Source organism: Somniosus microcephalus, chromosome 9 (genome assembly GCF_052327205.1).
Source record: "Somniosus microcephalus isolate GS21.2 chromosome 9, FLI_Smic_1.0, whole genome shotgun sequence".
NCBI lineage: Eukaryota > Metazoa > Chordata > Chondrichthyes > Squaliformes > Somniosidae > Somniosus > Somniosus microcephalus.
The window spans coordinates 214,236,136-214,261,607 of NC_140995.1; the positions used below are offsets into that span (position 1 = coordinate 214,236,136).

Consider the following 25,472-nt stretch of genomic DNA (forward strand, 5'->3'; position numbering starts at 1 on the left):
AACTCACAAATAACCTCCTCACCGATGCCCAGTTTGGTTTCCGCCAGGACCACTTGGCTCCTGACCTCATTACAACCTTGGTCCAAACATGGACAAAAGAGCTGAATTCCAGAGGTGAGGTGAGAGTGACTGTCCTCGACATCAAGGCAGCATTTGTCCGAGTGTGGCACCAAGGAGCCCTAATAAAACTGAAATCAATGGGGATCAGGGGAAAACTCTCCACTGGATGGTGTCATATCTAGCACAAAGGAAGATGGTTGTGGTTATTGGAGGCCAATCATCTCAGACCCAGGTCATCGCTGCAGCAGTTACTCAGGACAGTGTCCTAGGCCCAACATCTTAGCTGCTTTGTTAATGACCTTCAGAAGTGGGGATGTTCGCTACTGATTGCACAGTGTCAAGTTACATTCGCAATTCATCAGATAATGAGGCAGTCTGTGTCCAGCACGACCTGGACAACATTCAGGTTGGGGATGATAAGTGGCAAGTAACATTTGTGCCACACAAGTGCCAGACAATGACCATCTCCAACAAGAGAGAGTCTAACCAGCACCCCATGACAATCAATGGCATTACCATTGTTGAATTCCCCACCATCAACAACCTGGGGGTCACCATTGACCAGGAACTTAACTAGATCAGCCAAATAAATATTGTGGCTACAAGAGCTAGTCAGACACTGGGTAGTCTGCGTAAGTGACTCACCACCTCCTGACTCCCCAAAGCCTTTTCACTCCCTACAAGGCACAAGTCAGGAGTGCGATGGAATATTCTCCACTTGCCTGGACAGTTGCAGCTCCATCAATACTCACGAAGCTCGACAGAATCCAAGGGAAAGCAGGCCGCTTAATCAGCCACCCATCCACCATCTTAAACATTTACTCCCTCCTCATCCATAGAAACATAGAAGATAGCAGCAGGAGTAGGCCATTCGGCCCCTCGAGTCTGCTCCGCCATTTAATGAGATCATGGCTGATCATCCAAATTCAGTACCCTGGCCCTGCTTTCTCCCCATATCCCTTGATCCCTTTAGCCTTAAGAAATATATCTAACTCCTTCTTGAATATATTTAATGAATTGGCCTCAACTGCCTTCTGTGGTAGAGAATTCCACAGGTCCACCACTCTCTGGGTGAAGAAATTCCTCCTCATCTCAGTCCTAAATGGCTTACCCCTTATCTTTAGACTGTAACCCCTGGTTCTGGACTCCCCCGCCATCGGGAACATCCTTCCTGCATCTAGTCTGTCTATCCCTGTTAGAATTTTATAAGTTTCAATGAGATCCCCTCTCATTCTTCTAAACTCCAGCCCAATCGACATCATTCCTGCCATCCCAGGTATCAATCTGGTGAATCTTCGCTGCACTCCCTCCATGGCAAGAACATCCTTCCTCAGATAAGGCGACCAAAATTGCACACAATACTCAAGGTGTGGTCTCACCAAGGCCCTGTACAACTGCAGCAAGATATCCTTGCTCCTGTACTCAAATCCTTTTGCTATGAAGGACAACGTAGCATTTGCCTTCTTAAGTGCCTGCTGCACCTGCATGCTTACCTTTAGCAACTGATGCACAAGGACACCCAGGTCTCGTTGCACTTCCCCTTCTCCCAATCTATTGCTGTTCAGATAATAATCTGCCTTCCTGTTTTTGCCACCAAAGTGGATAGCCTCGCATTTATCCACATTATATTGCATCTGCCATGCATCTGCCCAATCAGCCAACCTGTCAAATCATACTGGAGTTTCTCGGCATCCTCCTCACGGCACACACGCCCACCCAGCTTTGTGTCGTCTGCAAACTTGAAGATATTACATCTAGTTCCCTCGTCTAGATCATCATTAATATATATTGTGAATAGCTGGGGTCCTAGCACCGATCCCTGCGGTACCCCACTAGTCACTGCCTGCCACTCGGAAAAAGAGCCGTTTATTCCAACTCTTTGCTTCCTGTCTGCCAACCAGTTCTCTATCCAAGTCAGTACCTTACCCCCAATCCCATGTGCTTTAACTTTACACGCTAATCTCTTATCCAGCGCACTGTGGCGTCATGGCACAGAATGTCCTCTGGGCGGGGGACTTCAATGTCCATCACCAAGTGTGGCTCGGTAGTGGCTCGTGTTTATTCTCTCACTGCCGTGAGCCAGTCTGGCTGCTATGTCCTTCAGGACTCAGGCAGCTCGGTCAATCATGGTACTATTGAGTCACTGAGGACACCCCTTCATCGTGTCCTGTGCCCCTACCACCGTGCTAAATGGGATAGATTAAGAACACATCTAGCAGCTCAAAACTGGGCATCCATGAGGCGCTGGGCCCATCAGCAGCAACAGAATTTTATTCCACCATAATCTGTAACCTCATGGCCTGGCATATCCCTCATTCTACCATTACCATCAAACCAGCCCTGGTTCAATAAGGAGTGTTGAAGAGCATGCCAGGAGCTGCACCAAGTGTATCTGAAAACACAGGACTATATGCATGCTAAATAGCGAAAGCAGCATTTTATAGACAGAGCTGAGCGATCCGCACCCAATGGATCAGATCAAAGCTCTGCAGTGCTGCCACATCCAGTCGTGAATGGTGATGGACAATTAACAACTAACGGGAGGAGGAGGCTCCTTGAACATCCCCATCCTCAACGATGGCAGAGCACAGCACGTGAGTGCAAAAGACAAGGCTGAAGCCTTCGCAACCATCTTTAGCCACGAGTGCCAAGTGGATGATGCATTACAGCTCCTGAGGTCCCACCGTCACAGAAGTCAGTCTTCAACCAATTCGCTTCACTGACATGATATCAAGAACGGTAGAGCGCACTGGATACAGCAAAGGCTCTGGGACCCGACAACATCCCCGATACAGAGCTGAAGACCTCTGCTCCAGAAATAGCTGCACCTCTAGCCCAGCTGTTCCAGTACTGGCTTCTACCCGACAAAGTGGTAAATTGCCCAGGTATGTCCAGTCCACATAAAGCTGGACTAATCCAACAGCCAGTTACCACCCCATTAAGCACCTCTCCATCATCAGCAAAGTGATGGAAGCTGTCATCGACAATGCTATCAAGCGGCACTAACTCACAAATAACCTCCTCACCGATGCCCAGTTTGGTTTCCGCCAGGACCACTTGGCTCCTGACCTCATTACAACCTTGGTCCAAACATGGACAAAAGAGCTGAATTCCAGAGGTGAGGTGAGAGTGACTGTCCTCGACATCAAGGCAGCATTTGTCCGAGTGTGGCACCAAGGAGCCCTAATAAAACTGAAATCAATGGGGATCAGGGGAAAACTCTCCACTGGATGGTGTCATATCTAGCACAAAGGAAGATGGTTGTGGTTATTGGAGGCCAATCATCTCAGACCCAGGTCATCGCTGCAGCAGTTACTCAGGACAGTGTCCTAGGCCCAACATCTTAGCTGCTTTGTTAATGACCTTCAGAAGTGGGGATGTTCGCTACTGATTGCACAGTGTCAAGTTACATTCGCAATTCATCAGATAATGAGGCAGTCTGTGTCCAGCACGACCTGGACAACATTCAGGTTGGGGATGATAAATGGCAAGTAACATTTGTGCCACACAAGTGCCAGACAATGACCATCTCCAACAAGAGAGAGTCTAACCAGCACCCCATGACAATCAATGGCATTACCATTGTTGAATTCCCCACCATCAACAACCTGGGGGTCACCATTGACCAGGAACTTAACTAGATCAGCCAAATAAATATTGTGGCTACAAGAGCTAGTCAGACACTGGGTAGTCTGCGTAAGTGACTCACCACCTCCTGACTCCCCAAAGCCTTTTCACTCCCTACAAGGCACAAGTCAGGAGTGCGATGGAATATTCTCCACTTGCCTGGACAGTTGCAGCTCCATCAATACTCACGAAGCTCGACAGAATCCAGGGGAAAGCAGGCCGCTTAATCAGCCACCCATCCACCATCTTAAACATTTACTCCCTCCTCATCCATAGAAACATAGAAGATAGCAGCAGGAGTAGGCCATTCGGCCCCTCGAGTCTGCTCCGCCATTTAATGAGATCATGGCTGATCATCCAAATTCAGTACCCTGGCCCTGCTTTCTCCCCATATCCCTTGATCCCTTTAGCCTTAAGAAATATATCTAACTCCTTCTTGAATATATTTAATGAATTGGCCTCAACTGCCTTCTGTGGTAGAGAATTCCACAGGTCCACCACTCTCTGGGTGAAGAAATTCCTCCTCATCTCAGTCCTAAATGGCTTACCCCTTATCTTTAGACTGTAACCCCTGGTTCTGGACTCCCCCGCCATCGGGAACATCCTTCCTGCATCTAGTCTGTCTATCCCTGTTAGAATTTTATAAGTTTCAATGAGATCCCCTCTCATTCTTCTAAACTCCAGCCCAATCGACATCATTCCTGCCATCCCAGGTATCAATCTGGTGAATCTTCGCTGCACTCCCTGCATGGCAAGAACATCCTTCCTCAGATAAGGCGACCAAAATTGCACACAATACTCAAGGTGTGGTCTCACCAAGGCCCTGTACAACTGCAGCAAGATATCCTTGCTCCTGTACTCAAATCCTTTTGCTATGAAGGACAACGTAGCATTTGCCTTCTTAAGTGCCTGCTGCAGCTGCATGCTTACCTTTAGCAACTGATGCACAAGGAGACCCAGGTCTCGTTGCACTTCCCCTTCTCCCAATCTATTGCTGTTCAGATAATAATCTGCCTTCCTGTTTTTGCCACCAAAGTGGATAGCCTCGCATTTATCCACATTATATTGCATCTGCCATGCATCTCCCCAATCAGCCAACCTGTCAAATCATACTGGAGTTTCTCGGCATCCTCCTCACGGCACACACGCCCACCCAGCTTTGTGTCGTCTGCAAACTTGGAGATATTACATCTAGTTCCCTCGTCTAGATCATCATTAATATATATTGTGAATAGCTGGGGTCCTAGCACCGATCCCTGCGGTACCCCACTAGTCACTGCCTGCCACTCGGAAAAAGAGCCGTTTATTCCAACTCTTTGCTTCCTGTCTGCCAACCAGTTCTCTATCCAAGTCAGTACCTTACCCCCAATCCCATGTGCTTTAACTTTACACGCTAATCTCTTATCCAGCGCACTGTGGCGTCATGGCACAGAATGTCCTCTGGGCGGGGGACTTCAATGTCCATCACCAAGTGTGGCTCGGTAGTGGCTCGTGTTTATTCTCTCACTGCCGTGAGCTAGTCTGGCTGCTACGTCCTTCAGGACTCAGGCAGCTCGGTCAATCATGGTACTATTGAGTCACTGAGGACACCCCTTCATCGTGTCCTGTGGCCCTACCACCGTGCTAAATGGGATAGATTAAGAACACATCTAGCAGCTCAAAACTGGGCATCCATGAGGCGCTGGGCCCATCAGCAGCAACAGAATTTTATTCCACCATGATCTGTAACCTCATGGCCCGGCATATCCCTCATTCTACCATTACCATCAAACCAGCCCTGGTTCAATAAGGAGTGTTGAAGAGCATGCCAGGAGCTGCACCAAGTGTATCTGAAAACACAGGACTATATGCATGCTAAATAGCGAAAGCAGCATTTTATAGACAGAGCTAAGCGATCCGCACCCAATGGATCAGATCAAAGCTCTGCAGTCCTGCCACATCCAGTCGTGAATGGTGATGGACAATTAACAACTAACGGGAGGAGGAGGCTCCTTGAACATCCCCATCCTCAACGATGGCAGAGCACAGTACGTGAGTGCAAAAGACAAGGCTGAAGCCTTCGCAACCATCTTTAGCCACGAGTGCCAAGTGGATGATGCATTACAGCTCCTGAGGTCACACCATCACAGAAGCCAGTCTTCAACCAATTCGCTTCACTGACATGATATCAAGAACGGTAGAGCGCACTGGATACAGCAAAGGCTCTGGGACCCGACAACATCCCCGATACAGAGCTGAAGACCTCTGCTCCAGAAATAGCTGCACCTCTAGCCCAGCTGTTCCAGTACTGGCTTCTACCCGACAAAGTGGTAAATTGCCCAGGTATGTCCAGTCCACATAAAGCTGGACTAATCCAACAGCCAGTTACCACCCCATTAAGCACCTCTCCATCATCAGCAAAGTGATGGAAGCTGTCATCGACAATGCTATCAAGCGGCACTAACTCACAAATAACCTCCTCACCGATGCCCAGTTTGGTTTCCGCCAGGACCACTTGGCTCCTGACCTCATTACAACCTTGGTCCAAACATGGACAAAAGAGCTGAATTCCAGAGGTGAGGTGAGAGTGACTGTCCTCGACATCAAGGCAGCATTTGTCCGAGTGTGGCACCAAGGAGCCCCAATAAAACTGAAATCAATGGGGATCAGGGGAAAACTCTCCACTGAATGGTGTCATATCTAGCACAAAGGAAGATGGTTGTGGTTATTGGAGGCCAATCATCTCAGACCCAGGTCATCGCTGCAGCAGTTACTCAGGACAGTGTCCTAGGCCCAACATCTTAGCTGCTTTGTTAATGACCTTCAGAAGTGGGGATGTTCGCTACTGATTGCACAGTGTCAAGTTACATTCGCAATTCATCAGATAATGAGGCAGTCTGTGTCCAGCACGACCTGGACAACATTCAGGTTGGGGATGATAAGTGGCAAGTAACATTTGTGCCACACAAGTGCCAGACAATGACCATCTCCAACAAGAGAGAGTCTAACCACCACCCCATGACAATCAATGGCATTACCATTGTTGAATTCCCCACCATCAACATCCTGGGGGTCACCATTGACCAGGAACTTAACTAGATCAGCCAAATAAATATTGTGGCTACAAGAGCTAGTCAGACACTGGGTAGTCTGCGTAAGTGACTCACCACCTCCTGACTCCCCAAAGCCTTTTCACTCCCTGCAAGGCACAAGTCAGGAGTGCGATGGAATATTCTCCACTTGCCTGGACAGTTGCAGCTCCATCAATACTCACGAAGCTCGATAGAATCCAAGGGAAAGCAGGCCGCTTAATCAGCCACCCATCCACCATCTTAAACATTTACTCCCTCCTCATCCATAGAAACATAGAAGATAGCAGCAGGAGTAGGCCATTCGGCCCCTCGAGTCTGCTCCGCCATTTAATGAGATCATGGCTGATCATCCAAATTCAGTACCCTGGCCCTGCTTTCTCCCCATATCCCTTGATCCCTTTAGCCTTAAGAAATATATCTAACTCCTTCTTGAATATATTTAATGAATTGGCCTCAACTGCCTTCTGTGGTAGAGAATTCCACAGGTCCACCACTCTCTGGGTGAAGAAATTCCTCCTCATCTCAGTCCTAAATGGCTTACCCCTTATCTTTAGACTGTAACCCCTGGTTCTGGACTCCCCCGCCATCGGGAACATCCTTCCTGCATCTAGTCTGTCTATCCCTGTTAGAATTTTATAAGTTTCAATGAGATCCCCTCTCATTCTTCTAAACTCCAGCCCAATCGACATCATTCCTGCCATCCCAGGTATCAATCTGGTGAATCTTCGCTGCACTCCCTCCATGGCAAGAACATCCTTCCTCAGATAAGGCGACCAAAATTGCACACAATACTCAAGGTGTGGTCTCACCAAGGCCCTGTACAACTGCAGCAAGATATCCTTGCTCCTGTACTCAAATCCTTTTGCTATGAAGGACAACGTAGCATTTGCCTTCTTAAGTGCCTGCTGCAGCTGCATGCTTACCTTTAGCAACTGATGCACAAGGACACCCAGGTCTCGTTGCACTTCCCCTTCTCCCAATCTATTGCTGTTCAGATAATAATCTGCCTTCCTGTTTTTGCCACCAAAGTGGATAGCCTCGCATTTATCCACATTATATTACATCTGCCATGCATCTGCCCAATCAGCCAACCTGTCAAATCATACTGGAGTTTCTCGGCATCCTCCTCACGGCACACACGCCGGCCCAACTTTGTGTCGTCTGCAAACTTGGAGATCTTACATCTAGTTACCTCGTCTAGATCATCATTAATATATATTGTGAATAGCTGGGGTCCTAGCACCGATCCCTGCGGTACCCCACTAGTCACTGCCTGCCACTCGGAAAAAGAGCCGTTTATTCCAACTCTTTGCTTCCTGTCTGCCAACCAGTTCTCTATCCAAGTCAGTACCTTACCCCCAATCCCATGTGCTTTAACTTTACACGCTAATCTCTTATCCAGCGCACTGTGGCGTCATGGCACAGAATGTCCTCTGGGCGGGGGACTTCAATGTCCATCACCAAGTGTGGCTCGGTAGTGGCTCGTGTTTATTCTCTCACTGCCGTGAGCCAGTCTGGCTGCTATATCCTTCAGGACTCAGGCAGCTCGGTCAATCATGGTACTATTGAGTCACTGAGGACACCCCTTCATCGTGTCCTGTGCCCCTACCACCGTGCTAAATGGGATAGATTAAGAACACATCTAGCAGCTCAAAACTGGGCATCCATGAGGCGCTGGGCCCATCAGCAGCAACAGAATTTTATTCCACCATAATCTGTAACCTCATGGCCCGGCATATCCCTCATTCTACCATTACCATCAAACCAGCCCTGGTTCAATAAGGAGTGTTGAAGAGCATGCCAGGAGCTGCACCAAGTGTATCTGAAAACACAGGACTATATGCATGCTAAATAGCGAAAGCAGCATTTTATAGACAGAGCTAAGCGATCCGCACCCAATGGATCAGATCAAAGCTCTGCAGTCCTGCCACATCCAGTCGTGAATGGTGATGGACAATTAACAACTAACGGGAGGAGGAGGCTCCTTGAACATCCCCATCCTCAACGATGGCAGAGCACAGCACGTGAGTGCAAAAGACAAGGCTGAAGCCTTCGCAACCATCTTTAGCCACGAGTGCCAAGTGGATGATGCATTACAGCTCCTGAGGTCCCACCGTCACAGAAGCCAGTCTTCAACCAATTCGCTTCACTGACATGATATCAAGAACGGTAGAGCGCACTGGATACAGCAAAGGCTCTGGGACCCGACAACATCCCCGATACAGAGCTGAAGACCTCTGCTCCAGAAATAGCTGCACCTCTAGCCCAGCTGTTCCAGTACTGGCTTCTACCCGACAAAGTGGTAAATTGCCCAGGTATGTCCAGTCCACATAAAGCTGGACTAATCCAACAGCCAGTTACCACCCCATTAAGCACCTCTCCATCATCAGCAAAGTGATGGAAGCTGTCATCGACAATGCTATCAAGCGGCACTAACTCACAAATAACCTCCTCACCGATGCCCAGTTTGGTTTCCGCCAGGACCACTTGTCTCCTGACCTCATTACAACCTTGGTCCAAACATGGACAAAAGAGCTGAATTCCAGAGGTGAGGTGAGAGTGACTGTCCTCGACATCAAGGCAGCATTTGTCCGAGTGTGGCACCAAGGAGCCCTAATAAAACTGAAATCAATGGGGATCAGGGGAAAACTCTCCACTGGATGGTGTCATATCTAGCACAAAGGAAGATGGTTGTGGTTATTGGAGGCCAATCATCTCAGACCCAGGTCATCGCTGCAGCAGTTACTCAGGACAGTGTCCTAGGCCCAACATCTTAGCTGCTTTGTTAATGACCTTCAGAAGTGGGGATGTTCGCTACTGATTGCACAGTGTCAAGTTACATTCGCAATTCATCAGATAATGAGGCAGTCTGTGTCCAGCACGACCTGGACAACATTCAGGTTGGGGATGATAAGTGGCAAGTAACATTTGTGCCACACGAGTGCCAGACAATGACCATCTCCAACAAGAGAGAGTCTAACCACCACCCCATGACAATCAATGTCATTACCATTGTTGAATTCCTCACCATCAACAACCTGGGGGTCACCATTGACCAGGAAATTAACTAGATCAGCCAAATAAATATTGTGCTTACAAGAGTTAGTCAGACACTGGTTAGTCTGCGTAAGTGACTCACCACCTCCTGACTCCCCAAAGCCTTTTCACTCCCTACAAGGCATTAGTCAGGAGTGCGATGGAATATTCTCCACTTGCCTGGACAGTTGCAGCTCCATCAATACTCACGAAGCTCGACAGAATCCAAGGGAAAGCAGGCCGCTTAATCAGCCACCCATCCACCATCTTAAACATTTACTCCCTCCTCATCCATAGAAACATAGAAGATAGCAGCAGGAGTAGGCCATTCGGCCCCTCGAGTCTGCTCCGCCATTTAATGAGATCATGGTTGATCATCCAAATTCAGTACCCTGGCCCTGCTTTCTCCCCATATCCCTTGATCCCTTTAGCCTTAAGAAATATATCTAACTCCTTCTTGAATATATTTAATGAATTGGCCTCAACTGCCTTCTGTGGTAGAGAATTCCACAGGTCCACCACTCTCTGGGTGAAGAAATTCCTCCTCATCTCAGTCCTAAATGGCTTACCCCTTATTTTTAGACTGTAACCCCTGGTTCTGGACGCCCCCGCCATCGGGAACATCCTTCCTGCATCTAGTCTGTCTATCCCTGTTAGAATTTTATAAGTTTCAATGAGATCCCCTCTCATTCTTCTAAACTCCAGCCCAATCGACATCATTCCTGCCATCCCAGGTATCAATCTGGTGAATCTTCGCTGCACTCCCTCCATGGCAAGAACATCCTTCCTCAGATAAGGCGACCAAAATTGCACACAATACTCAAGGTGTGGTCTCACCAAGGCCCTGTACAACTGCAGCAAGATATCCTTGCTCCTGTACTCAAATCCTTTTGCTATGAAGGACAACGTAGCATTTGCCTTCTTAACTGCCTGCTGCACCTGCATGCTTACCTTTAGCAACTGATGCACAAGGACACCCAGGTCTCGTTGCACTTCCCCTTCTCCCAATCTATTGCTGTTCAGATAATAATCTGCCTTCCTGTTTTTGCCACCAAAGTGGATAGCCTCGCATTTATCCACATTATATTGCATCTGCCATGCATCTGCCCAATCAGCCAACCTGTCAAATCATACTGGAGTTTCTCGGCATCCTCCTCACGGCACACACACCCACCCAGCTTTGTGTCATCTGCAAACTTGGAGATATTACATCTAGTTCCCTCGTCTAGATCATTATTAATATATATTGTGAATAGCTGGGGTCCTAGCACCGATCCCTGCGGTACCCCACTAGTCACTGCCGGCCACTCGGAAAAAGAGCCGTTTATTCCAACTCTTTGCTTCCTGTCTGCCAACCAGTTCTCTATCCAAGTCAGTACCTTACCCCCAATCCCATGTGCTTTAACTTTACACGCTAATCTCTTATCCAGCGCACTGTGGCGTCATGGCACAGAATGTCCTCTGGGCGGGGGACTTCAATGTCCATCACCAAGTGTGGCTCGGTAGTGGCTCGTGTTTATTCTCTCACTGCCGTGAGCCAGTCTGGCTGCTATGTCCTTCAGGACTCAGGCAGCTCGGTCAATCATGGTACTATTGAGTCACTGAGGACACCCCTTCATCGTGTCCTGTGCCCCTACCACCGTGCTAAATGGGATAGATTAAGAACACATCTAGCAGCTCAAAACTGGGCATCCATGAGGCGCTGGGCCCATCAGCAGCAACAGAATTTTATTCCAGCATAATCTGTAACCTCATGGCCCGGCATATCCCTCATTCTACCATTACCATCAAACCAGCCCTGGTTGAATAAGGAGTGTTGAAGAGCATGCCAGGAGCTGCACCAGGTGTACCTGAAAATCAGAAACCAACTTGGTGAAGTTACAACACAGGACTATATGCATGCTAAACAGCAGAAGCAGCATGCTATAGACAGAGCTAAGCGATCCCACGCCCAATCGATCAGATCAAAGCTCTGCAGTCCTGCCACATCCAGTCGTGAACGGTGATGGACAATTAACAACTAATGGGAGGAGGAGGCTCCTTGAACATCCCCATCCTCAACGATGGCGGAGCACAGCACGTGAGTGCAAAAGACAAGGCTGAAGCCTTCGCAACCATCTTCTGTCACAACTGCCAAGTGGATGATGCATCTCGGCCTGCTCCTGACGTCCCCACCTTCACTGAAGCCAGTCTTCAGCCAATTCACTTCACTCCACATGATATCAAGAACAGTAGAGCGCACTGGATACAGCAAAGACTGTGGGCCCCGGCAACATCCCAGCTGCAGAGCTGAAGACCTGTACTCCAGAACTAGCTGCACCTCTAGCCAAGCTGATCCAGTACTGGCATCTACCCGACAACATTACAATTCGTCAGAAAATAAGGCAGTCATGCAGCAAGACCTGGGCGATGTTCAGGTGGGGGATGATATGTGGCAAGTAACATTTGTACCACACAAGCACCAGACAATGATCATCGCCAACAAGCGAGAGTCTAACCAGCTCCCCGTGACGTTCAATGGCATTACCATCGTTGAATCCCCCACCATCAAATCCTGGGGTTCACCATTTACCAGACACTTAACTAGACCAGCCACTTAAATACTGTGGCTGCAAGAACTAGGCAGAAGCTGGGTATTTAGCGGCGAGTGTCTCACCTCCTGACTTCCCAAACCTTTCCACCACCTACAAAGCACAAGTCAGGAGTGTGATGGAATACTCTCCATGTCCTTGGATGAGTGCAGCTCCAACACTCAAAAACCTCAACACCATCCAGGACAAAGCAGCCTGCTTGATTGGCATCCCATCCACCACCTTAAGCATTTACTGCCTCCTCCACCGGCACACTGTGGCTGCAGTGTGTTCAATCTACAAGATGCACTGCAGCAACTCAGCAAGGCTTCCACGACAGCACCTCCCAAACCTGCGGCCTCTATCACCTCAAAGGACAAGGGCAGCAAGGCTTCCACCACCACCTCCAAGTTCCCCTCCAAGTCTCACAGAATTCTGGAACTCCCTACCTAACAGCACTATGGGAGAACCTTCACAACACGGATTGCAGCGGTTCAAGAAGGCGGCTCACCACCACCTTCTCAAGGGTAACTAGGGATGGGCAATAAATGCTGGCCTTGCGAGTGATGCCCACATCCCGAGAATGAATAAATTAGAATTAAAAACGTGTTTTTTATATATTGTGTTTCTTGTTTTTCTTAATTGTAACTTAATTTTGCTTTAACCTTTTCCCGTTCTCGTGTCCTCTTTTTCTATTTACTTTTTTAGCCTCCATAGTCATTCTATTCCTAAGTCCCAGAGATTTGTTCCAACAAATTTGCCTTCGGCCTCAATCACGCTCTGCTTCTACTGGGTCTGGGCCCTCCACCTGGGTTCACAATTACAAAAAATAAACGGCAGAAAAGTCTGTAAACTAAGGGAAGGAATCAAAGGAAGACCAGTCAGGTCAACCCGAGTTTTTGATACAGGAGATGGTAAAGGGATGTTCTGCTGCTGATGGGAGAAAAAGACCCAAGGGCAGTGCTGGTGACATTAGAGCAGATCCTCCTCCCACTCATGAAGTGCCAGAGACTGGATTCTACATCAGTCGCATGAAGCTTTCCATGGCTATGGAAATGTCATCTAAGTACTTCAGAGGGACAGGGCCTTGTGTCCCCAATCTGGCCCAGCATTAACAGGAATGGTGACTAACAGAGCCAGAAGTTACCACTTGTGTCTCCAAAGAGTTATGGGTGAGGTAAAAGAGGAGAAATGTTCTCTATAAATTTCCCCACTGATTCAGCGTTGGCCAGTGTCTGTACATTGCTCAGCTCTGTACCATCAGCCTCTGGAGAGGAAACATAACAATAAACTGAATTTAAACAAATTGGATGTTAGAAACAAATGGCGCGATTCACTGTAAGCCCAGCTAATGGGGCCAACCCACTCCATAATCAGCAGTGGGAAAGTGAAAGTGGGAAATGTTGATACTCCTATTCAGTCCATGGCACAGCACATTCGTGCTTGTGTCCCGGTTATTACAGATTAGCATCTTCCTTCCTTCATTTTTTCCTTCCTTCCTGCAGGATCAAATTTAATCTGTCTATAATTCAGATCTTCCCATTAATCAATAGTTCAGTGCTATTTGTCTTTGTCCTGTTTGGTTTCCAATACCTTTGTAACAGGCCTCAATATGTGTTAATCTGGAATTGACTGTTACTCCTCTGGAGCTGGAGGCACTCAGGATTAATTGTGGACACAAACATTTCTGACACATGTATCTGGTATGAATACACCATGATCTGAGGAACCTCATTTTGTTCAGAATCCAGCTCCTCAAAGCTTCACATTTTCTGATTCTTTCCTTCACCATCTCTTGTGTCGAGTGACTGACTGTCTTTTGCAGCAGAGCTGCCGTTGTCTCCCTCCACAGGGGAACTCCAGCATTTTTCGATCTTTCACAGCACAGCAACAGGTGTGGGCAAGATGGATGTTGATGAGTGTGGCTGCACATGTCCTACCTCTTTGGTGTCACTCTCTTGTCACATGTCTAGTGCTGGAAATGCGCTGTCAGGAAATGCGTGACATCTGAAGGACAGCCCTGGTTTTCAAAGCTGAGCTGAAATAAAAAAATTGAAGAGGTCAAAGGTGGGAAATTCCTTAGGCTTGCCGTCACACACCCGCAATATTCCAACTGCAACCACAAGAAAATGATAAAGTAGGATGGGTGCGGACAGGGGTTCATCTCTAGAGGTTGTTAATGTACCTGCAGAGTTAGTGTCGCACCATCCCAGGGTCAGCTCCTGTGTTTGGGATGTTTTGTGCTCTCGTGCTGATCTCTGTGAGTATGCAGAAAGTATCTGAGTTCAGGCCAGTGCTGGGTATATGAAAGAAATAGTCAATGAAAGTATCAGTCAATCTCAGTTAATGCAGAGTAAAGCTCCCTCTACACTGTCTCAACAAACACTCACAGGGAAGGTACAGCACGGGTTAGATACAGAGTAAAGTTCCTTCTACAGTGTCCCATCAAACACTCCCAGGCCTGGTATAGCACTGGTTAGATACAGAGTAAAGCCTCCCACTTTACATTACCATCTAACACTCCCAGGCCAGGTACAGTACAACTTAGATGAAGTGTAAAGCTCTCTCTAAATTGGTTGATCACACACAGCCAACTCAGATCCAGCATGTTTTAAATTCAGCGTACAGCTCCTCTGACACTACCCAATGAAGCACAGCAGCTCAGGTACGGCATGGGATGAACTTAGAATAAAAATCCCTCTACATGTAAGTGTCAGGCAGTCCCAGGTATGATTAGGCACTTTAGAGCCTTCCGTACTCAATATCGAGTTCAACAATTTCAGATCATAACCTCGGCCCCCATTGCATTTTTACTTATATTTTTTATCCACACCTTTGTTTTGGCCCCCCCCTTTTTTTTCTCTCCCACGTGGCAGCTGTCTCCCATTCTGCCAGCGCATTTCACACCTAATCTAGAGCCGTCTTTTGTCTCCACTAGTCCTATCACCATCTCGTCTCGTTTTGAATACCTCTTTGGGTTGAGGCGCCAAACTGGCGCCAAGTTCGCCTGGGCGCTGGTTTTTGCGCAGCGTTCGAAGCTGTAGCGATCGTCAGAAATTCAGTTGAAGTGCCCCTAGAGGGAGATGGGGCGAGGCTCGAAGCGCTCCGCGTCCCTCTTAGGGTGCTGAAACTGAATATCGCAGCGCAACGTGCCGCAGCGCCATACGCTGCGACACAGCATGCTGTGGTACTGCAGGCCTTCCTCCCACTGTTAAGGGGGAGGGGCCTGCAACAGCGCGAACCCCGATCGCGAGTTCCGGCAAAAGAGCCCGGCACCAAGGAGAAGTGCCGGGCTCTCGGGAAACAGCCGGCAATGCCGCGGGGGGGGGACCAGGAGGCTGGGGACGGAGGTGCTGACAGGAAGCCGCCGAAAAAGCGGCCGCCCTGCACCTCCACCTTAACTTGCGCCTCTGCCGGCGCAAGAAGGCCCTGTGAACCGGGCGCGGGCAGCGAACAGCGCTACAGCGGCATTCGCTACCAAATATCGCGTTCGGGGCGCGAATGGGGCGCTGCGCACACCGATGACATCGGCACACCTGCAAGGCACAAGTCAGGAGTGCGATGGAATATTCTCCACTTGCCTGGGCAGTTGCAGCTCCATCAATACTCACGAAGCTCGACAGAATCCAGGGGAAAGCAGGCCGCTTAATCAGCCACCCATCCAACATCTTAAAGATTTACTCCCTCCTCATCCATAAAAACATAGAAGATAGCAGCAGGAGTAGGCCATTCGGCCCCTCGAGTCTGCTCCACCATTTAATGAGATCATGGCTGATCATCCAAATTCAGTACCCTGGCCCTGCTTTCTCCCCATATCCCTTGATCCCTTTAGCCTTAAGAAATATATCTAACTCCTTCTTGAATATATTTAATGAATTGGCCTCAACTGCCTTCTGTGGTAGAGAATTCCACAGGTCCACCACTCTCTGGGTGAAGAAATTCCTCCTCATCTCATTCCTAAATGGCTTACCCCTTATCTTTAGACTGTAACCCCTGGTTCTGGACTCCCCCGCCATCGGGAACATCCTTCCTGCATCTAGTCTGTCTAGCCCTGTTAGAATTTTATAAGTTTCAATGAGATCCCCTCTCATTCTTCTAAACTCCAGCCCAATCGACATCATTCCTGCTATCCCAGGTATCAACCTGGTGAATCTTTGCTGCACTCCCTCCATGGCAAGAACATCCTTCCTCAGATAAGGTGACCAAAATTGCACACAATACTCAAGGTGTGGTCTCACCAAGGCCCTGTACAACTGCAGCAAGACATTCTTGCTCCTGTACTCAAATCCTTTTGCTATGAAGGCCAACGTAGCATTTGCCTTCTTAAGTGCCTGCTGCACCTGCATGCTTACCTTTAGCAACTGGTGCACAAGGACACCCAGGTCTCGTTGCACTTCCCCTTCTCCCAATCTATTGCTGTTCAGATAATAATCTGCCTTCCTGTTTTTGCCATCAAAGTGGATAACCTCGCACTTATCCACATTATATTGCATCTGCCATGCATCTGCCCAATCACCCAACCTGTCAAATCATACTGGAGTTTCTCGGCATCATCCTCACAGCACACACGCCCACCCAGCTTTGTGTCGTCTGCAAACTTGGAGATATTACATCTAGTTCCCTCGTCTAGATCATTAATATATACTGTGAATAGCTGGGGTCCTAGCGCCGATCCCTGCGGTACCCCACTAGTCACTGCCTGCCACTCGGAAAAAGAGCTGTTTATTCCAACTCTTTGCCTCCTGTCTGCAAACCAGTTCTCTATCCAAGTCAGTACCTTACCCCCAATCCCATGTGCTTTAACTTTACACGCTAATCTCTTATCCAGCGCACTGTGGCGTCATGGCACAGAATGTCCTCTGGGCGGGGTACTTCAATGTCCATCACCAAGTGTGGCTCGGTAGTGGCTCGTGTTTATTCTCTCACTACCTGCCGTGAGCCTGTCTGGCTGCTATGTCCTTCAGGACTCAGGCAGCTCGGTCAATCATGGTACTATTGAGTCACTGAGGACACCCCTTCATCGTGTCTTCTGGCCCTACCACCGTGCTAAATGGGATAGATTAAGAACACATGTAGCAGCTCAAAACTGGGCATCCATGAGGCGCTGGGCCCATCAGCAGCAACAGAATTTTATTCCAGCATAATCTGTAACCTCATGGCCCGGCATATCCCTCATTCGACCATTACCATCAAACCAGCCCTGGTTGAATAAGGAGTGTTGAAGAGCATGCCAGGAGCTGCACCAGGTGTACCTGAAAATCAGAAACCAACTTGGTGAAGTTACAACACAGGACTATATGCATGCTAAACAGCAGAAGCAGCATGCTATAGACAGAGCTAAGCGATCCCACACCCAATCGATCAGATCAAAGCTCTGCAGTCCTGCCACATCCAGTCGTGAACGGTGATGGACAATTAACAACTAACGGGAGGAGGAGGCTCCTTGAACATCCCCATCCTCAATGATGGCGGAGCACAGCACGTGAGTGCAAAAGACAAGGCTGAAGCCTTCGCAACCATCTTCAGTCACAACTGCCAAGTGGATGATGCATCTCGGCCTGCTCCTGACGTCCCCACCTTCACTGAAGCCAGTCTTCAGCCAATTCACTTCACTCCACATGATATCAAGAACAGTAGAGCGCACTGGATACAGCAAAGACTGTGGGCCCCGGCAACATCCCAGCTGCAGAGCTGAAGACCTGTGCTCCAGAACTAGCTGCACCTCTAGCCAAGCTGATCCAGTACTGGCATCTACCCGACAACATTACAATTCGTCAGAAAATAAGGCAGTCATGCAGCAAGACCTGGGCAATGTTCAGGTCGGGATGATATGTGGCAAGTAACATTTATACCACACAAGCACCAGACAATGATCATCGCCAACAAGCGAGAGTCTAACCAGCTCCCTGTGACGTTCAATGGCATTACCATCGTTGAATCCCCCACCATCAAATCCTGGGTTTCACCATTTACCAGAAACTTAACTAGACCAGCCACTTAAATACTGTGGCTGCAAGAACTAGGCAGAAGCTGGGTATTTAGCGGCGAGTGTCTCACCTCCTGACTTCCCAAACCTTTCCACCACCTACAAAGCACAAGTCAGGAGTGTGATGGAATACTCTCCATGTCCTTGGATGAGTGCAGCTCCAACACTCAAAAACCTCAACACCATCCAGGACAAAGCAGCCTGCTTGATTGGCATCCCATCCACCACCTTAAGCATTTACTGCCTCCTCCACCGGCACACTGTGGCTGCAGTGTGTTCAATCTACAAGATGCACTGCAGCAACTCAGCAAGGCTTCCACGACAGCACCTCCCAAACCTGCGGCCTCTATCACCTCAAAGGACAAGGGCAGCAAGGCTTCCACCACCACCTCCAAGTTCCCCTCCAAGTCTCACAGAATTCTGGAACTCCCTACCTAACAGCACTATGGGAGAACCTTCACAACACGGATTGCAGCGGTTCAAGAAGGCTGCTCACCACCACCTTCTCAAGGGTAACTAGGGATGGGCAATAAATGTTGGCCTTGCGAGTGATGCCCACATCCCCAGAATGAATAAATTAGAATTAAAAACGTGTTTTTTATATATTGTGTTTCTTGTTTTTCTTAATTGTAACTTAATTTTGCTTTAACCTTTTCCCGTTCTCGTGTCCTCTTTTTAGAACATAAGAACATAAGAAATAGGAGCAGGAGTAGGCCAATTGGCCCCTCGAGCCTGCTCCGCCATTCAATAAGATCATGGCTGATCTGATCCTAACCGCCAATCCACTATGACAGGACTATCTCCTGAATCTAACAGCATTAGACACACGAAAACAGGAGCAGGATCAGGCTACACGGCCCCTGGGCCCGCTCCGCTACCCACAGGGCCATGACCTATCCGAACCTAGACTCATGTCCAAATTCCTGCCCGCTCCCCGTAACCCTTAAATCCCTTTTCTACTAGGAAACTGTCTATTTCTGTTTTAAATTTATGTAATGATGTAGCTTCGACAGCTTTTTGGGGCAGCATATTCCATGGACCTACCACCCTCTGAGTGAAGCAGTTCCTCCTCATCTCAGTTTTGAAAGAGCAGCCCCTTATTCTAAGACTATGCCCCCTAGTTCTAGTTTCACCCATCATCTGGAACATCCTCCGTGCATCCACCCGATCCAACCCCTTCATGATCTTATATGTTTCAATAAGATCGCCTCTCATTCTTCTGAACTCCAATGAGTAGAGTCCCAATCTACTCAACCTCTCCTCATATGTCCATCCCCTCATCCCCGGGATTAATCGAGTGAACCTTCTTTGTACTGACTCGAGAGCAAGTATGTCCTTTCTTAAGTATGGACACCAAAACTGTATGCAGTATTCCAGGTGCGGTCTCACCAATACCTTGTACAACTGAAGCAATACCTCCCTATTTTTATATTCTATCCCCCTAGCAATGAAAGCCAACATTCCATTGGCCTTCTTAATCACTTGCTGCACCTGCATACTAACCTTTTGAGTTTCGTGCACCAGGACCCCCAGATCCCTTTGTACTTCAGTACTTTCAAGTTTCTTGCCATTAAGATAATAACTTGCTCTACGATTTTTCCTGCCAAAGTGCATAACCTCACACTTTCCAGTATTGTATTCCATCTGCCAAATCTCTGCCCACTTACTTAGCCTGTCTATGTCCCCTTGCAGGTTTTTTATGTCCTCCTCACTCACTACTTTCCCTCCCATCTTAGTATCATCTGCAAACTTTGACGTGTTACACTCGGTCCCCTCCTCCAAATCGTTAATATAGATTGTAAAGAGTTGGGGACCCAGCACTGACCCCTGCGGAACACCACTGGTTACTGATTGCCAGTCTGAATATGAACCATTTATCCCAACTCTCTGCCTTCTGTTAGATAGCCAATCCTCTATCCATGCCAGAATATTACCCCCAATCCCGTGATTTTTTATCTTAAGCAATAATCTTTTGTGTGGCACCTTGTCAAATGCCTTTTGGAAGTCTAAATACACTACGTCCACTGGTTCACCTTTATCCACCCTATATGTTACTTCCTCAAAGAACTCCAGCAAATTTGTCAAACATGACTTCCCCTTCATAAAACCATGCTGACTTTGTCTTATTAAATTATGATTATCCAAATGTCCTGTTACTGTCTCCTTAATAATGGACTCCAAAATTTTACCTACCACAGATGTTAGGCTAACCGGTCTATAGTTTCCAGCCTTCTGTCTACTGCCCTTTTTAAATAAGGGTGTTACATTAGCAGTTTTCCAGTCTGCCGGGACCTTTGCTGAGTCCAGGGAGTTTTGGAAGATTATTACCAATGCATCCACAATCCCTACCGCCACTTCCCTCAAAACCCTGGGATGTAACCCATCAGGTCCAGGTGATTTATCCGCCTTGAGTCCCATTATTTTACCAAGTACTACTTCCTCAGTGATTTTAATCGTATTTAGCTCCTCCCCCCCTATAGCCCCCTGCTTGTCAAGTGTTGGGATATTCTTGGTGTCCTCTACTGTAAAGACTGATGTAAAATATTCATTCAGTGTTTTTGCCATCTCCATATTTCCCACCATTAATTTCCCGGTCTCATCCTCTAAGGGACCAACATTTACTTTAGCCACCCTTTTTCTTTTTATATAACTATAAAAACTCTTACTATCTGTCTTTATATTTTTTGCTAATTTACTTTCATAATGTATCTTCCCTTTCTTAATCAATCTTTTTGTTATTTTTTGCTGTCTTTTAAAGTTTCCCCAATCCTCTATCCTCCCACTAGATTTGGCTACCTTATATGCCCTTGTTTTTAGTCGAATACTATCCTTAATTTCTTTACTTAGCCACGGATGGCTGTTTTTTCTTTTACACCCTTTTTTTCTCAGTGGAATATATTTATTTTGGAAGTTGTAAAATAACTCCTTAAATGTACACCACTGATCATGTATCGTCTTATCCTTTAACCTATTTTCCCAATCCACTTTACTCAATTCCGCTCTCATACCTTCATAGTCTCCTTTATTCAAGCTTAGCACGCTTGTTTGAGATACAGCCTCCTCACCCTCTAACTGAATATGGAATTCAACCATGTTATGGTCACTCATTCCAAGGGGATCCTTTACTAGGACATTTTTAATTAATCCTGTCTCGTTACACAGGACCAGATCTAAGGTTGCTTGCCCCCTGGTTGGTTCAGTTACATACTGCTCAAGAAACCCATCCCTAATACACTCAATGAACTCATCCTCAAGGCAGCCCTGCCCAATTTGATTCGTCCAATTTATATGATAGTTAAAATCCCCCATAATTATAGATGTTCCCTTATTACAAGCCTCAACTATTTCCTGATTGATACTCCGTCCAACCGAGTTGCGACTGTTCGGAGGCCTATATACTACACCCACTCGTGTTTTTTTCCCCTTATTATTCCTTATCTCCACCCAAACTGTTTCATTATCCTATTTACTTTTTTAGCCTCCACAGTCATTCTATTCCTAAGTCCCAGAGATTTGTTCCAACAAATCTGCCTTCGGCCTCAATCACGCTCTGCTTCTACTGGGTCTGGGCCCTCCACTTGGGTTCACAATTACAAAAAATAAACGGCAGAAAAGTCTGTAAACTAAGGGAAGGAATCAAAGGAAGACCAGTCAGGTCAACCCGAGTTTTTGATACAGGAGATGGTAAAGGGATGTTCTGCTGCTGATGGGAGAAAAAGACCCAAGGGCAGTGCTGGTGACATTAGAGCAGATCCTCCTCCCACTCATGAAGTGCCAGAGACTGGATTCTACATCAGTCGCATGAAGCTTTCCATGGCTATGGAAATGTCATCTAAGTACTTCAGAGGGACAGGGCCTTGTGTCCCCAATCTGGCCCAGCATTAACAGGAATGGTGACTAACAGAGCCAGAAGTTACCACTTGTGTCTCCAAAGAGTTATGGGTGAGGTAAAAGAGGAGAAAATGTTCTCTATAAATTTCCCCACTGATTCAGCGTTGGCCAGTGTCTGTACATTGGTCAGCTCTGTACCATCAGCCTCTGGAGAGGAAACATAACAATAAACTGAATTTAAACAAATTGGATGTTAGAAACAAATGGTGCGATTCACTGTAAGCCCAGCTAATGGGCCAACCCACTCCATAATCAGCAGTGGGAAAGTGAAAGTGGGAAATGTTGATACTCCTATTCAGTCCATGGCACAGCACATTCGTGCTTGTGTCCCGGTTATTACAGATTAGTATCTTCCTTCCTTCATTTTTTCCTTCCTTCCTGCAGGATCAAATTTAATCTGTCTATAATTCAGATCTTCCCATTAATCAATAGTTCAGTGCTATTTGTCTTTGTCCTGTTTGGTTTCCAATACCTTTGTAACAGGCCTCAATATGTGTTAATCTGGAATTGACTGTTACTCCTCTGGAGCTGGAGGCACTCAGGATTAATTGTGGACACAAACATTTCTGACACATGTATCTGGTATGAATACACCGTGATCTGAGGAACCTCATTTTGTTCAGAATCCAGCTCCTCAAAGCTTCACATTTTCTGATTCTTTCCTTCACCATCTCTTGTGTCGAGTGACTGACTGTCTTTTGCAGCAGAGCTGCCGTTGCCTCCCTCCACAGGGGAACTCCAGCATTTCTCGATCTTTCACAGCACAGCAACAGGTGTGGGCAAGATGGATGTTGATGAGTGTGGCTGCACATGTCCTACCTCTTTGGTGTCACTCTCTTGTCACATGTCTAGTGCTGGAAATGCGCTGTCAGGAAATGCGTGACATCTGAAGGACAGCCCTGGTTTTCAAAGCTGAGCTGAAATAAAAAAATTGAAGAGGTCAAAGGTGGGAAATTCCTTAGGCTTGCCGTCACACACCCGCAATATTCCAACTGCAACCACAAGAAAATGATAAAGTAGGATGGGTGCGGACAGGGGTTCATCTCTAGAGGTTGTTAATGTACCTGCAGAGTTAGTGTCGCACCATCCCAGGGTCAGCTCCTGTGTTTGGGATGTTTTGTGCTCTCGTGCTGATCTCTGTGAGTATACAGAAAGTATCTGAGTTCAGGCCAGTGCTGGGTATATGAAAGAAATAGTCAATGAAAGTATCAGTCAATCTCAGTTAATGCAGAGTAAAGCTCCCTCTACACTGTCTCATCAAACACTCACAGGGAAGGTACAGCACGGGTTAGATACAGAGTAAAGTTCCTTCTACAGTGTCCCATCAAACACTCCCAGGCCTGGTATAGCACTGGTTAGATACAGAGTAAAGCCTCCCACTTTACATTACCATCTAACACTCCCAGGCCAGGTACAGTACAACTTAGATGAAGTGTAAAGCTCTCTCTAAATTGGTTGATCACACACAGCCAACTCAGATCCAGCATGTTTTAAATTCAGCGTACAGCTCCTCTGACACTACCCAATGAAGCACACCAGCTCAGGTACAGCATGGGATGAACTTAGAATAAAAATCCCTCTACATGTAAGTGTCAGGCAGTCCCAGGTATGATTAGGCACTTTCCAGCCTTCCGTACTCAATACCGAGTTCAACAATTTCAGATCATAACCTCGGCCCCATTGCATTTTTACTTATATTTTTTATCCACACCTTTGTTTTGGCCCCCACTTTTTTTTCTCTCCCACATGGCAGCTGTCTCCCATTCTGCCAGCGCATCTCACACCTAATCTAGAGCCGTCTTTTGTCTCCACTAGTCCTATCACCATCTCGTCTCGTTTTGAATACCTCTTTGGGTTGAGGCGCCAAACTGGCGCCAAGTTCGCCTGGGCGCTGGTTTTTGCGCAGCGTTCGAAGCTGTAGCGATCGTCAGAAATTCAGTTGAAGTGCCCCTAGAGGGAGATGGGGCGAGGCTCGAGGCGCTCTGCGTCCCTCTTAGGGCGCTGAAACTGAATATCGCAGCGCAACGTGCCGCAGCGCCATACGCTGCGACACGGCACGCTGTGGTACTGCAGGCCTTCCTCTCACTGTTAAGGGGGAGGGGCCTGCAACAGCACGAACCCCGATCGCGAGGTCCGGCAAAAGAGCCCGGCACCAAGGAGAAGTGCCGGGCTCTCGGGAAACAGCCGGCAATGCCGCGGGGGGGGGACCAGGAGGCCGGGGACGGAGGTGCTGGCAGGCGGCCGCCGAAAAAGCGGCCGCCCTGCACCTCCACCTTAACTTGCGCCTCTGCCGGCGCAAGAAGGCCCCGTGAACCGGGCGCGGGTAGCAAACGGCGCTACAGCGGCGTTCGCTACCAAATATCGCGTTCTGGGCGTGAATGGGGCGCTGCGCACACTGATGATGTCATCGGTGGTGGCGCAGCGCAAATGGCTAACGCCACCATTAGCGCCCCTGCTGAATATCGCGGGAGGCGCAGCCAGTGGCGCTACAGCCACTGACTGCCTCTTTAAGCGCTAACAGGTGGTGCTACTCACCCAATTTTTCCCCCAATGTCTCTTCACTTCTCTTTTGTTCTCTCTCAGCCCCCAAACTGGCCTTTTAATTTGTTTCATTTCCTGTGTTTTTTCAGTCTTGACAAAGGGTTTCGACCTGAAACGTTGACTCTATTTCTCTCTCCACGGATGTTGCCTGGCCTGCTGAGTTTTTCCAGCATTTTCTGTTGTTGTTCCAGGTATGGGCTAGCTTTACATACAAGTTGAGCTCAATTGTACTTGTCGCATCAAAGGCAGTCCCTTATGGCATTTGTCGAAGAAGCACCCAGTAGATGGTTAGACTCTCACCTTGGCAAAATCCTGGACTGATGGGATCCTCAGTAAAGTTCCTCACCTTTACAATCATTGTTGGGGCTTCTTGTTTCATCCCGTCTTTGACATTGAGGGCCTTGGTCCCACCAGATCTGCTCTGTGAATCCAGCGACATTTCTCCAGTCCCAGTTAGTGTGATGATGATTTGGCTCCACTCTCTCCACCCTCCTGAGATACTCTTCACTACATGAAACATTTAATATAAAAATTATTAATTCTAGAATCTGTAATTGGAATACATTCAGTCTATTTTTGTTACTATGATTATATTTAGTTTGAATATGTTTGTAATGAATGACATTTGGTTGAATTACTTACCTTAATATTAAATTGTTCTTTCCTTTCCCCTATTTATAAGGACTAAAC

At 47.6% G+C, this 25,472-nt stretch overlaps 1 protein-coding gene across 1 annotated transcript in view; it reads right to left on the reverse strand.

The window, feature by feature from the left end:
* Positions 1-22,367: 22,367 nt before the first annotated feature.
* Positions 22,368-25,472, reverse strand: part of LOC147113013 (uncharacterized) — a 194,336-nt gene continuing 191,231 nt past the window's right edge. Inside the window, exon 6 of the mRNA XM_085998237.1 lies at positions 22,368-22,388. Within this exon, the coding sequence (XP_085854363.1) occupies positions 22,368-22,388 (21 nt within the window). The remainder of the gene's footprint in view (positions 22,389-25,472) is intronic.